Source organism: Capricornis sumatraensis, chromosome 15 (assembly GCF_032405125.1).
Source record: "Capricornis sumatraensis isolate serow.1 chromosome 15, serow.2, whole genome shotgun sequence".
Classification (NCBI taxonomy): Eukaryota; Metazoa; Chordata; class Mammalia; order Artiodactyla; family Bovidae; genus Capricornis; species Capricornis sumatraensis.
In genome coordinates, this window is record NC_091083.1 from 65,773,697 (window position 1) to 65,787,146 (window position 13,450).

At 46.7% G+C, this 13,450-nt stretch overlaps 1 protein-coding gene across 1 annotated transcript in view; it reads left to right on the forward strand.

Moving 5' to 3' along the window:
- The window catches only part of LOC138091167 (short palate, lung and nasal epithelium carcinoma-associated protein 2A-like), a 33,348-nt gene extending 29,673 nt beyond the window's left edge, over positions 1-3,675 (forward strand). The window contains exon 7 of the mRNA XM_068986808.1: positions 3,564-3,675. Within this exon, the coding sequence (XP_068842909.1) occupies positions 3,564-3,675 (112 nt within the window). The remainder of the gene's footprint in view (positions 1-3,563) is intronic.
- Positions 3,676-13,450: the final 9,775 nt, after the last annotated feature.

Consider the following 13,450-nt stretch of genomic DNA (forward strand, 5'->3'; position numbering starts at 1 on the left):
AAGGGAGAAAAAGCAAATCAATAAAATTAGAAAAGAAAATGGAGAGATCACAACAGAAAACACAGAAATACATAAGAGACTACTATCAGCAATTATATGCCAATAAAGTGGACAACTTGGAAGAAGTGGACAAATTCTTAGAAAAGTGCAACTTTCCAAACCTGAACCAAGAAGAAATAGAAAATCTTAACAGACCCATCACAAGCACGGAAATTGAAACTGTAATCAGAAATCTTCCAGCAAGCAAAAGCCCAGGCAGGTCCAGATGGCTTCACAGCTGAATTCTACCAAAAGTTTAGAGAAGAGCTAACACCTATCCTACTCAAACTCTCTCAGAAAATTGCAGAGGAAGGTAAACTTCCAAATTCATTCTATGAGGCCACCATCACCCTAATACCAAAACCTGACAAAGATGCTACAAAAAAAGAAAACTACAGGCCAATATCACTGATGAACATAGATGCAAAAATCCTTAACAAAATTCTAGCAATCAGAATCCAACAACACATTAAAAAGATCATACATCATCACCAAGTGGGATTTATCCCAGGGATGCAAGGATTCCTCAATATCCACAAATCAATCAATGTAATACACCACATTTAACAAATTGAAAAATAAAAGCCATATGATTATCTCAATAGATGCAGAGAAGGCCTTTGACAAAATTCAACATCCATTTATGATAAAGAAAAAAAAAAACCTCCAGAAAGCAGGCATAGAAGGAACATACCTCAACACAATAAAAGCTATATATGACAAACCCACAGCAAACATTATCCTCAATGGTGAAAAATTGAAAGCATTTCCCCTAAAGTCAGGAACAAGACAAGGGTGCCCACTCTCACCAGTACTATTCAACAGAGTTTTGGAAGTTTTGGTCACAGCAATCAGAGCAGAAAAAGAAATAAAAGGAATCCAAATTGGAAAAGAAGAAGTAAAACTTTCACTGTTTGCAGATGACATGATCCTCTACGCAGAAAACCCTAAAGACTCCACCAGAAAATTACTAGAGCAGGTCAATGAATATAGTAAAGTTGCAGGATATAAAATCAACACACAGAAATCCCTTGCCTTCCCATGTACTATAATGAGAAAATAGAAAGAAAATTAAGGAAACAATTCCATTCACCATTGCAATGAAAAGAATAAAATACTTAGGAATATATTTACATAAAGAAAAAAATACCTAAATATAGAAAACTATAAAACACTGGTGAAAGAAATCAAAGAGGACATTAATAGATGGAGAAATATACCATGCTCATGGATTAGAAGAATCAATATAGTGAAAAGGAGTATACTACCCAAAGCAATCTACAGAATCAATGCAATCCCTATCAAGCTACCAATGGTATTTTTCACAGAGCTAGAACAAATAATTTCACAATTTGTATGGAAATACAAAAAATCTCGAATAGCCAAAGCAATCTTGAGAAAGAAGAATGGAACTGGAGGAATCAACCTGCCTCACTTCAGGCTCTACTACAAAGCCACAGTCATCAAGACAGTAGGTACTGGCACAAAGACAGAAATATAGATCAATGGAACAAGATAGAAAGCCCAGAGATAAACCCACACACCTATGGACACCTTAGCTTTGACAAAGGAGGCAAGAGTATACAATGGAGAAAAGACAATTTAACAAGTGGTGCTGGGAAAACTGGTCAACCACTTGTAAAAGAATGAAACTAGAACACTTTCTAACACCATACACAAAGATAAACTCAAAATGGATTAAAGATCTAAATGTAAGACCAGGAACTATAAAACTCCTAGAGGAGAACATAAGCAAAACACTCTCCGACATAAATCCCAGCAGGATCCTCTATGACCCACCTCCCAGAGTAATGGAAATAAAAGCAAAAATAAACAAATGGGACTTTATTAAAATTAAAGCTTCTGCACAACAAAGGAAACTATAAGCAAGGTGAAAAGACAGCCTTCAGAATGGGAGGAAATAATAGCATATGAAGCACTGACAATGAATTAATCACAATAATATACAAGCAACTCCTGCAGCTCAATTCCAGAAAAATAAATGACCCAATCTAAAAATGGGCCAAAGAGCTAAACAGACATTTCTCCAAAGAAGACATACAGGTGGCTAACAAACACATGAAAAGATGCTCAACATCACTCACTATCAGAGAAATGCAAATCAAAACCACAATGAGGTACCATTTCACGCCAGTCAAAATGGCTGCTATCCAAAAGTCTACAAGCAATAAATGCTGGAGAGGGTGTGGAGAAAAGGGAACCCTCTTACACTGTTGGTGGAAATGCAAACTAGTACAGCCACTATGGAAAACAGTGTGGAGATTCCTTAAAACACTGGAAATAGAATTGTCATACAACCCAGCAATCCCACTACTGGGCATACACACTGAGGAAACCAGAATTGAAAGAGACACGTGTACCCCAATGTTCATCGCAGCACTGTTTATAATAGCCAGGACATGGAAGCAATCTAAATGTCCATCAGCAGATGAATGGATAAGAAAGCTGTGGTACATATACACAAGGAGTATTACTCAGCCATTAAAAAGAATACATTTGAATCAGTTCTAATAAGGTATATGACTGGAGCCAATAATACAGAGTGAAGTAAGCCGGAAAGAAAAACACCAATACAGTATATACACCAGTACAGCATATACAGCATATATATGGAATTTAGAAAGATGGTAATGATAACCCTGTATGCGAGATAGCAAAAGAGACACAGATGTATAGAACAGTCTTTTGGACTCTGTGGGAGAGGGCAAGGGTGGGATGATTAGGGAGGATGGCATTGAAACATGTATATTATCATATGTGAAATGAATTGCCAGTCCAGGTTCGATGCATGATACAGGATGCTTGGGGCTGGTGCACTGGGATGACCCAGAGGGATGGTAGGGGAGGGAGGTGGGAGGGGGGTTCAGGATGGGGAACACATGTACACCCTTGGCTGACTCATGTCAATGTACGGCAAAAAACAATACAATATTGTAAAGTAATTGGCCTCCAATTAAAATAAATAAATTTACATCTTTAAAAAAGGAAATACACAAAGATAGAAAAAGAGTATTTATTAATTAAAGTGCACTATGACTTTATCACTTTAGTTATGAGATTTTGAGATAGCTAATTAACTTCTCTGTACCACGTTTCTTCATTCTGAAAACAGAGATAATGATAGTACTTTATTCTAATGGTCTTCCTGTAGAGATTAAATGGATTAATCCAGGAAATATACCTTAAATGTTCTTATTATTTTTTTAATCAACACTGTGATAATCTATAGAAATGTCACATGAGCCAAAACCTTGAGGCCAGGAGAAGAAATTCCTAATGTAAGAATGTAAATTCCATAAAGAAAACAGATAGCATTGACATTGTCCATTTGTTGTTCAGCCACTAAGTCTTACCCAACTCTTTGTGACCCCATGGCCCGCAGCACACCAGGCCTGTCCTTGTCCATACACATTCCATATAACGTCCACACAAGAGAGAGGCTAAAGTGGGAAATGTGAAGAGACTTCTCCACCTCTGTTCACTGTGAACCGATTTCCCTGCAGGCCTGTTTTGGGTGAGAATGTCGTCTTGGCCCTCAAATTGGTCCTCCAGTCTAGTGTCAGCATTGAACCTGATAAAGAGCCTGATATCGCCAAGGTGGTCATGGAAGAATGAGAGAATGATCAACACAGCATCTCTTTCACTCTGCTGGGTAGATCAGGTCCTGCAGATTGTCCCCAAATCATCATCCACCCACTGGGAAATTCGAAAAATGAGATCTTGAAAACTGAATCCTCTCCATTTAAACTGCTGATCTTCAGTAACCCACCAAATCTACATCTTAAACTGTGTGCTTGAATGAACATGTTTAGCCCAGGGAAGAGGATGGACGGAGAAAGGCTGATCCTGCTCCTGGCGGGAGAGGAGAAATGGTCTGGAAGCTGAAGGCTGGAGCAGGTTGGCCTTGGCAAGGAACAAGGCTGAGCCGTGAGCAGAGGTCAGAGCATCCTGCCTCAACAAGGGATCTGACCATAGGTTTGCCTACAGAACTGCAAAGCAAAAGATTGGCTCTGCAGCCTACCAGCACTTGGAAAGACTGACATGTGAGTCCAAATGCCTGAGCCCCGCTGGACCCTGCCTAGCCTATAGTACCAATGAAATCACTGACCTTTATCAGTTTCCTTTCTTCTCCAGGTGCATTGGACTGCTCATTGGGGTTGTGGACTTTGCAATCAACCTCATGAACGAGCTGTTGTCCCTGGTAATGCACTACAAGGTGAATTGTCCACTCCTGTGGGTGCAGAGCCAGGCATGGTGAAGGAAGGTGTGACTTTTCCTGGCTGGGCTGTACTCTTGGGGACCTTCCTTTCTGAGGGACCATCTTCCTTGGGACGGTCAGTTGCTCCCTGCCCTCCTTCACTCAGCATGGCCTGGGAGATGAGCAGGGGACTGACATTAGCTGAAATCAATGGTCCCACATTTGAAACATTTACCATAACCATGGATTGCCAGTTATTCCTTCATTCAACACAATTTTAATTCAATTAAATACAAAAACTATACACATCATAGTTCAGATTCACATGTATCATATAAAAAAACCATATGTGCCATGTGCCCCAAATTCCAAATATTCTATATTAGTCATTCAGGAAGGAGGCTGGGAATATGGATTTATATTTTTTAAAATCCTCCATGTTGTTCTGTGATTTACTGAACTTGAGACACTGCTCAAAGCGTGTTCCTCAGACCAGCAGCACTGACCTCCCATGGACACTCATTAGAAATGCAGACTCTTAGGTCCTACCCCAGACCTGCTCAATAATTTGTATTTTAACAGCACCTTCAGGGAACTGTAGATGCACAAAACTGTGAAAAACACAATAACACTTCTCTATGGTTCCCAGGACCCCATTTCACTCTATAAAGTTTCAGGTTCAAGAGGTCAAGGTTTCTAAGGGAATAGTGCTCTGGAATGTTAAAAGTCCAGATTCTTTAAGGTTCTAGGATTCTAATAGTCTGAGGTTTTAGGATCCTAGTGACCTCTGGCTCTCAGATTTGGACTCTAGGCTTCCACTGTTCTAGAATCCTAATGGTCAGAAGTTCTGAGGGCCCCAGTACTGAGCATCTCTGTGGGTGGCAAACAGGATGCTCACAGCAGGTGCTCATCAGTCCTCTTCCTTCTCCCATCTCTCCTCTCTCTCCTCAGCTGCTGAACTGTTTCCTTCCTTCCCTCTGTGCATTTCTCTCTATGTGTCGCTCTCTTTCCCTGGCTCCTTGTGACCCTCAGCTGTGCCCATGAGTCTGCAGTTACCTTGAAAGCCTGGATGTGGATTATGTTAAGAACCACAAGGCTAAGTCACAGCCTGGAAAAGTAGTGAGGGGGCTCCCTCTGCAGCCTTACAGGAGAGGGCACCCCACTCTAGCCTGCAGCACAGGCAGGTCTGGTCAGGGGATCCTGGAGAAGCTGAAGACCCTTCCTTGTGAGCAGGTCAGAAAACTGTGGCCGGAGGGGCCCCTACAGACTGATGGCCTCTGTGGGCCTCTGAGAGCTTCTCCTGCCCTCCTTTGTCACACTGGCAGAACCTGCTGCCCAGAATGATGTGACAAAGAGGACAGGCCTGATCTGGGCTCAAATCTTGGATGTTCTCCTAGCAACTGTGAGTTTAGGGTCAACTGGCTCTACCTCTCTGAGCCTTGGTTTCCTCCCAAGTGAAAGGAAATCATAAATGCTGCAGATCTGATGAGTGGATTTAAAGAAAGAGCAGAAAGAGCTTAATACCCAGTAGGCATTGTTAATCAACACGGCCCCTCCTTATGAGGAGCTGTGGTTTGACCTCCAATCCCCGGAGACTCTCCTTGACCTGGGTCCCTGGAAAGACTGGGGTTGATGAGGCTGGGGCCAACAGAATGGGGTGAGTAACAGTGTCAGGGCCCTGGAGGCAGTTCTAGAAAATATCCACAGACCCAGTTCCTTGGGCGATCGCTCTGTTCTCATATACTCTCTCATTGGCTCCTTGCAATGACCCTGTGGGGATAGGTAGTGTTATCACACCCATTTTACAGATGAACTAACTGAGGCTCAGAGAGATCAAGTGATATGCAAGAGGTCCCCTGGCTGTCAAGTCTGACCCACTGGAGAGTTTCAGCCACTGGTGTCTGATTTCTATTCAGCTTTCAGTGCTGGAGCCTGAGAACTGCTACTTGTTTGTCCCTTCAGAAGAAGTTTATAAACTCCAACTGGGAACTCCATAGAACAGATGAGGAAAACCTCTGTGATGCCTACCTACTGGTGAAGGTAGGCTCTGAGCCCTGGGCTGACGGAGGATGAGACCCTCCAGAAACACACACAGGGGTCTGCGGATAAGCAGTCTAGCTTGGCTCCTCTTGTGTCTCTAGTGGCAGACTGGGTCCTGACCCTTAATCACACCCGCAGATGGCACTTGGTTCTGCCTCTGCCTAAGCCCAGAATAGTCGAACTGAGCTTTGGCTCCACTGTTGACTGAGCTCTGACACTGGTCATGGATAGTGACCTGACCTGTGTCTCAGTCTGATCCATGAACCTGATCAAACGCTGAGCCCCAAACCATGACTCATCATGGTCCTTGATCATTCTTTTCACATTAGCCATTGTTGCTAAGGTGAGGGCATGAGGAGGGGTCAGTGCCAGGTGCCAGAGAAAGACCCCAAACCACAGGTGCCAGTGCCTCCCTGAGCCTCAGAGCTCTCAGGGTTTGGGGGGAAACACTCCTGCTGCCGTGCCTCGTGAATGCAGGAGCCAGTAAGGGCCCCGGGGTGTCCATGCCTCACACCGGGGTTGTCTTCCAGACTGGTTCCCAGGGACATGACTGAATCTCTGTACCGTCTCCCTCTGGGACAGTCAGTGCTGCCACCATCCCCCAGGAGTGACAACTGAGCCCAGTCAAAGGACACCCTCAGATACTCCTCCTTGCAGTCAGGACACCCTATGCTCGTCACCCTCACCCCAGCAATAAAAAAACCATTTCTGTACATCTAGTGTGGTCCATTGCACTCCTTCCATTGAGATTTCAGAGAAGGCGAGGTATGGGCAATCAGGGCAGTGGACACCTGGATCCAAAGCTAGCAACACATTTGTAGACCGTGTCTTCCTCCTCCAATCTGATGCCTACTCGAGTGTCACACAACCACACTGAAATCAACAAATATCAAAGCCACAGGAGAGCTTAGAGGTCATCATTTTCACCTCTTTGCTGGAAAGTCTAGGGAGACAGTGGCCTGGGCAAATGGCTTGGCACTGCAGGTGGACTTCACCATTGGTGCTCACGACAACCCACATAGTAGGCATGGCAAACCTCATTTTCCAGTTGAGGATACTGAGGTTCAGGGAAGGGAGGTGACTGGCCTAGGTCTCACAAGCACAGAAAACCAGCATTTGCATCTGCAGGAAAGGTCAGGTCACACTGAGGCCAGCTAGTGGGGCAGGAGAGTCCTTGGACTTGAATATGTTATTCCTCAGCATCTGCTGTTTGAGTTGGTTGTTACGCCTGGTGCATTGGGCCCATGTCAACCCGGAACACTTGGTCCAGGAAGCCCAGGTGGCTGCCCACTTGGCAACAGGCTTATAGCACCAGCAGAGACTTCTGGGTCACCTGTGTCCATCTTCTCCAGCCCCGCACCTGCATCTCAGTAGGAACCTGATGAACTCAGCTCTGACAAAGCACAAGTAGGGCTAGAGGCTTGAGGAGCTAGCCTTCCTCACGGGAACTGTGGTCCCACCATCAGAGCACAGAGTAGGGAGAAGGTAGCAGCCCAGGTGCCCAAGCCTGGTGCTGGGACATGGAGGACCCCATCCTGCAGAGCCTTGGATCCGTCAGCAACCACCCTCCACACTGTCTGAGCCTGCTTTATACACATCTGCGGTCCCTCTTCCCCTGGTTGTGGGCACAGAGCTGAGGGATGTGAGGAAAATCTTGTGGAGAGACTTGTTCTCACCTCAAGACTGCAACCCAGGGGTGGAGAGTGATGTGATGAACTCAGACCTGGAGTTGGCCCCAGCCTTCTGCTGCCTCATTGCAAAGTGGGCAAATGACCTGGTACCTGGATCCCCGTGGCAAAATGGAAATTAAAAGTGTACCAAGGGGATGGTGGTCAGACCTCAGTTCTGGATTCGGGCAGACTGCTTTCTAATCCTCTCTTTCCCTGTTGCTGGCTTGTGGCCTGGACAAGGGACTTCATCTTCCTGAACCTCAGGTCCCTAGTGTGCAGAATGACACTAAGTATGGGAGTCTCCTCCCAGGTGTGCTGTGAGGATGTGGAGGGATAATGTGTGTAGGCTCCTAATACAACAGTGATGAAGATATTATAATTATTGCTGGTGTCTGGTCACTTCACTCCCCTCCACCTCAGGTGTCCCATCTGTACATGACCTCACTGCACAGGGTTTTGGAGAGGACGAAGGGAAGAGATTAAGCATCCAATATGCTTTATGCTGAATCAATGGAAACCAGATTTCTTATTTTGTGCACTATAAAGACCACATGACCTAGACGGGCTCAGACTTCCAGTACACCTGTGTCTATCAATTCTGGCTCCCTGGTGACTAGTGTATAATCTTTGGGAGGTGCAGTTGCTCACTAAGCCTCAGCTTCCTGTCAGGACCATGTTACAGATTCCAAGAAATATGATGTCAAGTACAAGTACACCTCATTAATTGTAGGGACTGGATGGAGCTTTCTGCAGAGAAGCCCTCCCAGGCACTCCTGGGCTTGGAGGACTGGATTGATTCCTGATGTCTGCCCCAAGTTCAGGAGGGGAGAGTGGAACGATTGCATGTTCGCCAGATCAGGACCAGGTCATCTCTAGAGGCCCCTCCAGCCGGTGATGGGGGCATGAACACCACATATTCACAGAGGTTGGGACTCTGGGACCTGCCTAGTGCTGTCGGGTGGAGGAGAGACCCTGATTTGGGTTCTAGGCTTGGCTCAGTTTATAACCTGTTTTGTGACTCTGAGGAAGACGTTCATTTTCTCCAGGGTCTCCACTTCCTCTAACTACAAAATGAATAGAGGCTTCCTGCTACACAGTTGACCCCTTGGTGTTCTGAGAGGTGGTCAGGAATGTCTGGGGGCTACTTGCTACATTCCCACCAGCTGGAGCAACGTTCGTAGGGGAGAAACCTCGGGCTAGCCCCGCCCACAACCTTAGCCACTACACATACCTGTGGCCAGAGAGAAGGGAGGGGGGTTCTAATGCAGCAGAAGCGCCCCGTGTCTGGGGAGAGGCAGACGTGCACAGAAAGTACTTGGAAACAGAGCAACATGCTCTCCCTCAGGGTCACCCAGGGGCAGGGTCCCATATCTGTGTGTTACAGTAACAGTGAAAACACGTCAGGGAGCATGTGTCCATCAGCTACGATCACAAGGCATTGTTATGACACAGGAGACACGTCAGGGAACAAAACAGACGCGATCCCTTCCTAGTGGGGCTCCCTGTCCAGTGGACGAGGAAGAAAGCTAATCTTTAGGGACCACGTGTCCAGATTTATACATGCTAACTGTGTACCCTTCAGACCAGTTCAGTGATGTAGGTACACCCATTTGCCCTATTTACAGGTGAGTAAACTGAGTCTCTAAGAGGGAAAGATCATGAGGCTAGTAAGTGGCAGCACTCTGATTTGCTTACAGCCTCCTCATACTTTCAAGAACTGCACACACGGCCCCTTGTCTCCCTCCCTATTTTCCAGGGCTCCTGAATGCTGCCTTAGGTCACCACTCACTACTATGTATTGCAGTAATAGTAATTATGATGACCTCTATTATTCATGGAGCACCTTCCTCAGCCAGGGCTGGGTTGGGCTCTCTACTGACATTTCCTCATTTAGTGCCCCCAGCAGCTCTTCTAAGGTAGAGGATATTCTAGTGCTCGTTTTCATGGTTGAAAGGGAACAAAACAGGGCTCAGAGAGGTTATGACATTTACCTGCTGTCACACCACCAACAAGGAAAACTTCTGGGATGTACACCCAAGGATGACCTAAGAGCAAGCTTATTGTACTGTTACAAATAAAACACATGGATTACTGGATGAGTACATTTTAATTAATCAGCATTAAAAATGCTTACGCAAGCTCTAAAACATATTTATTGAAAATCCGCTCTGTGTCAGGGACTGGGCACGAAGCCTGTGGTTTTGGCCCTTATGGCTTCAGAGAGGGGGCGGTTATCACTGTGCCTAAGGAGCTGATGGGATTCATGCTCAAAGCAAGAGTGTGGGGTGGCCCAGCAGATGGGAATGTAGCAAGTATCCCTTAGATGTTGCTGACCACCTCTCAGAGCCCTGAGGAGTCAACCATCTAGCAGGGAACGTCTGTTCATTTTGCAGTTAGAGGCAACAGAGACCTTGGGAGAAAATGAACATGTTACTTGGAGTCACAAAGCAGGTTATTTACTGGCCAAAACTGGAATCTAGATAAGGGTCTCTATTACCTTCTCCCAGCACCAGGCAGGTCCCAGAGTTCCACTGTCCATGAATGTGTGGTGTTGGTGTGCCCATCACTGGCTAAAGGGCTCTTGGATATGACCTGGTCCCACAGTGGCACACACGCAGTGCCTCCACTCTCCCCTCCTGAACTTGTGGCAGACATCACTAATCAGCTCCTGAACCCTGAGAGAGCTTCTTACCAGAAAGCTCTATTGAATCCCTACATTCAATCAGATAATATTTGAGACCATGGTACTGTCTTCACTGTCAGCCCTAGAAGGGAAACAGGCTTGTGAGGAAACACAAGGAAATACACCTGTCACGGGCCGTCTAGATCATCACCCAAGGGAGCCAGAATTTGTGGACACTGGTATACTGGGTGTCTAGGCCATTTTATCTCACTCAGTCTTTACTGCACACAAAAGTAAAAAATGCAGTAGCCATTGCTTAAGCATTAAGCATGTTGAGTGCTTTATCTTCTCAGTCTTCTCCATAGCCTTCTGGGGTGGGACCACATATAGATGGGAGACCTGAGGTAGAGGGGAGTGAAATGGCCTGACGATAGAAACAACTGACATCATCATTTCATCACTGGTGTCGCTGCATATCAGGGACCTGCTTCATGCTCAGCCCTTCATACACATTATCCCACCACATCCTCACCACACACCTGGAGCAGAATCCCATCTTTAGTCCCATTTCACACACAGGGGACCTGAGGCTCCAGGAGATGAAGCTCCTTGTCCAGGCTGCACAGCCAGTAACAGGAGGAGGGGATTCAAACTCAGCTGGCCCAGCACTAGAGCCGGGGTATGATCACCAGCACCTCAATACCCTTTTAATTTCCATTTGCCACCAGGATCCAAACACAGCTTGACTACCTATTTTACCAGCTGAAGCCTGGGGCCAACACCAGGTCTGAGCTCACTATATCACACTCAGTCCCCTGGGCTGTGTCCTGAGTAGGGACAATTCTCTGCACAAGGTTTCTGCATAGCCCTCAGCTCTGTGCCCACAACCAGGGGAAGAAGGGCCTCAGATATTTTCAGAACTGGGCACAGACAGTCTGAGTGGGTCGTCTGCTGACAGGCTCAAGGCTCTGGTGGACTGGGTTCTCCATGACCCAGGCTTAGTCTTGGGCACCTGCACTGTGCCTGATGGTGGGAATAGAGTCAGGGTGAGGAAAGCTAACTCCCGAAACCTCTGGACATACCCCTACATTTCCTGGCTGCTATCAGGTCCAGGACAGGGTTCCAGGTTCCTAGTGAGATGCAGGTGGGTAAATGGAGGAGACGACCCTGGGTGACTAGTGGGTGCTCCCAACCTAATGCCAATTCGGCATGCATTTGCACTTTCTGGACCGGGTGTTCCGGGTTGACAGGGGCCCAGTGCACCAGGCATTACAACCAACTCAAACAGCAGAGGTCAAGGAATAAACAAGGGTATTCAAGTCCAAGGACTCTCTTGCCCCACCAGCTGGCCTCAAGGTGATCTGAGTGAAATGTCCTTCCCTGGGGACCCAAACATAGGGCCTTGTCCTTGTGAGAACTGGGCCAGTCACATCTTTTCCCTTAACCTCTGTTTCCTCAACCGGAAAGTGGGGCTTTCTGAACCTCCTCACAGAGCTGTCCTGAGCACCAGTTGGGAAAGTGGACCTGCTGTGCCAAGCCCAGGCCTTGGCACTCCCCTGCCCCTACTGGGAGCTGATCATCATGGCTGATGAATGCCACTCACTGCTGCCCCCAGAGGACAAAAAAGAAGCTGGCTTTGTCCTGGGTGTGGTCCGTGATGAGACACTAGCCAGCACCAACCAGTGTGACTCCAGGAGGCCATGGCCAGGTGGGTGTGGGTCTTGGGAGGACAGGCCGGTGAGAAAGGAAAGAGGCAAGAAGCCTGAGGGAACCATATCCCCATAGGGCAGCCAGACTCAGGGAGGAAAAAAACCTGGGAGCAAGAGTCATACAAATGTGCCGCAATAATCTTCAAATGAGAGACCAAGAAAATTTCGAATCATGGCTCACAGTCACAAGTCACACAGGACATTAGCAGTCATCTGGTCAAATTCCCAAGCATCTCTAAGGATGGGACCCTCACCACCTTATCAGAGAGTGGACGGCCTTATCAGATGCCACAGAGATGCTTGGAGCATTCTAGAACCAGGTCAGTGTCTTGGGACCCACATGAGAGGAAAGCCCTAGAGGAAAGGGTGGTAGCAGCTTCCTGAGGGCAGAGAAGAAGGGAAAAAGTCAAATGATAATGATCTGCTGTGACAGAGGCCAGCAAGAAGCTGAGCTCGGGGAAGATGGGGAGGGACCACCTCAGGTGAGCCATTACAGAGGTTGCAAGGTGATGTCAAGATCCAGGGACAACTAGGCAGGTGAGTTCTGGGGAAAGGGAATGGTTTGTGTGGAGGTCAAAGGCAGCAAAAGGGCTGACATCTTTCTGGAACAGAAGGAATTTAGTAGGGCTATGGAAGAAGAGGTAGATGAGTTTGGGGTGGCCGTGAACAGTACCACAAGGCCTTGATGGGGCTGCTGTTTTGAAGCTGAATGCTTCAACCTCTGGCTGCTGCATTGATAGTAGAGGGGTTAGTGGCATGTGTGCATAGGAATTTGCATACATGAGGGTACCTATAGAGGCAGATTTTGTTCACTCACAGAAGTAACTCTACTGGCTAAATGATGTAGGTAGACAGGGAAGAGGGTGGTCCTGAACAACTGAAAACATTTGCCCTAAGGCCGGCTCTACTGTGAGGGATTTTATGGCGAGCACTCAGACAAAAGAGAAGGTTTGGAAAGAATGACCTCGCTGCTCACTGACCCTGACTTTGTGGGCCACAAATTCTAGCCCCATATCTGTCCCTGTCTTTCTGGAAGACCTCTAGCTGAGCTCCAAATACTGATCGAATAGTATCATAATTTCCCTCTGAGCCTGCGTTTCCAAATCCTGATGGAATTAAGCTGGATGATCACCATGAGTCCTTCTACCAG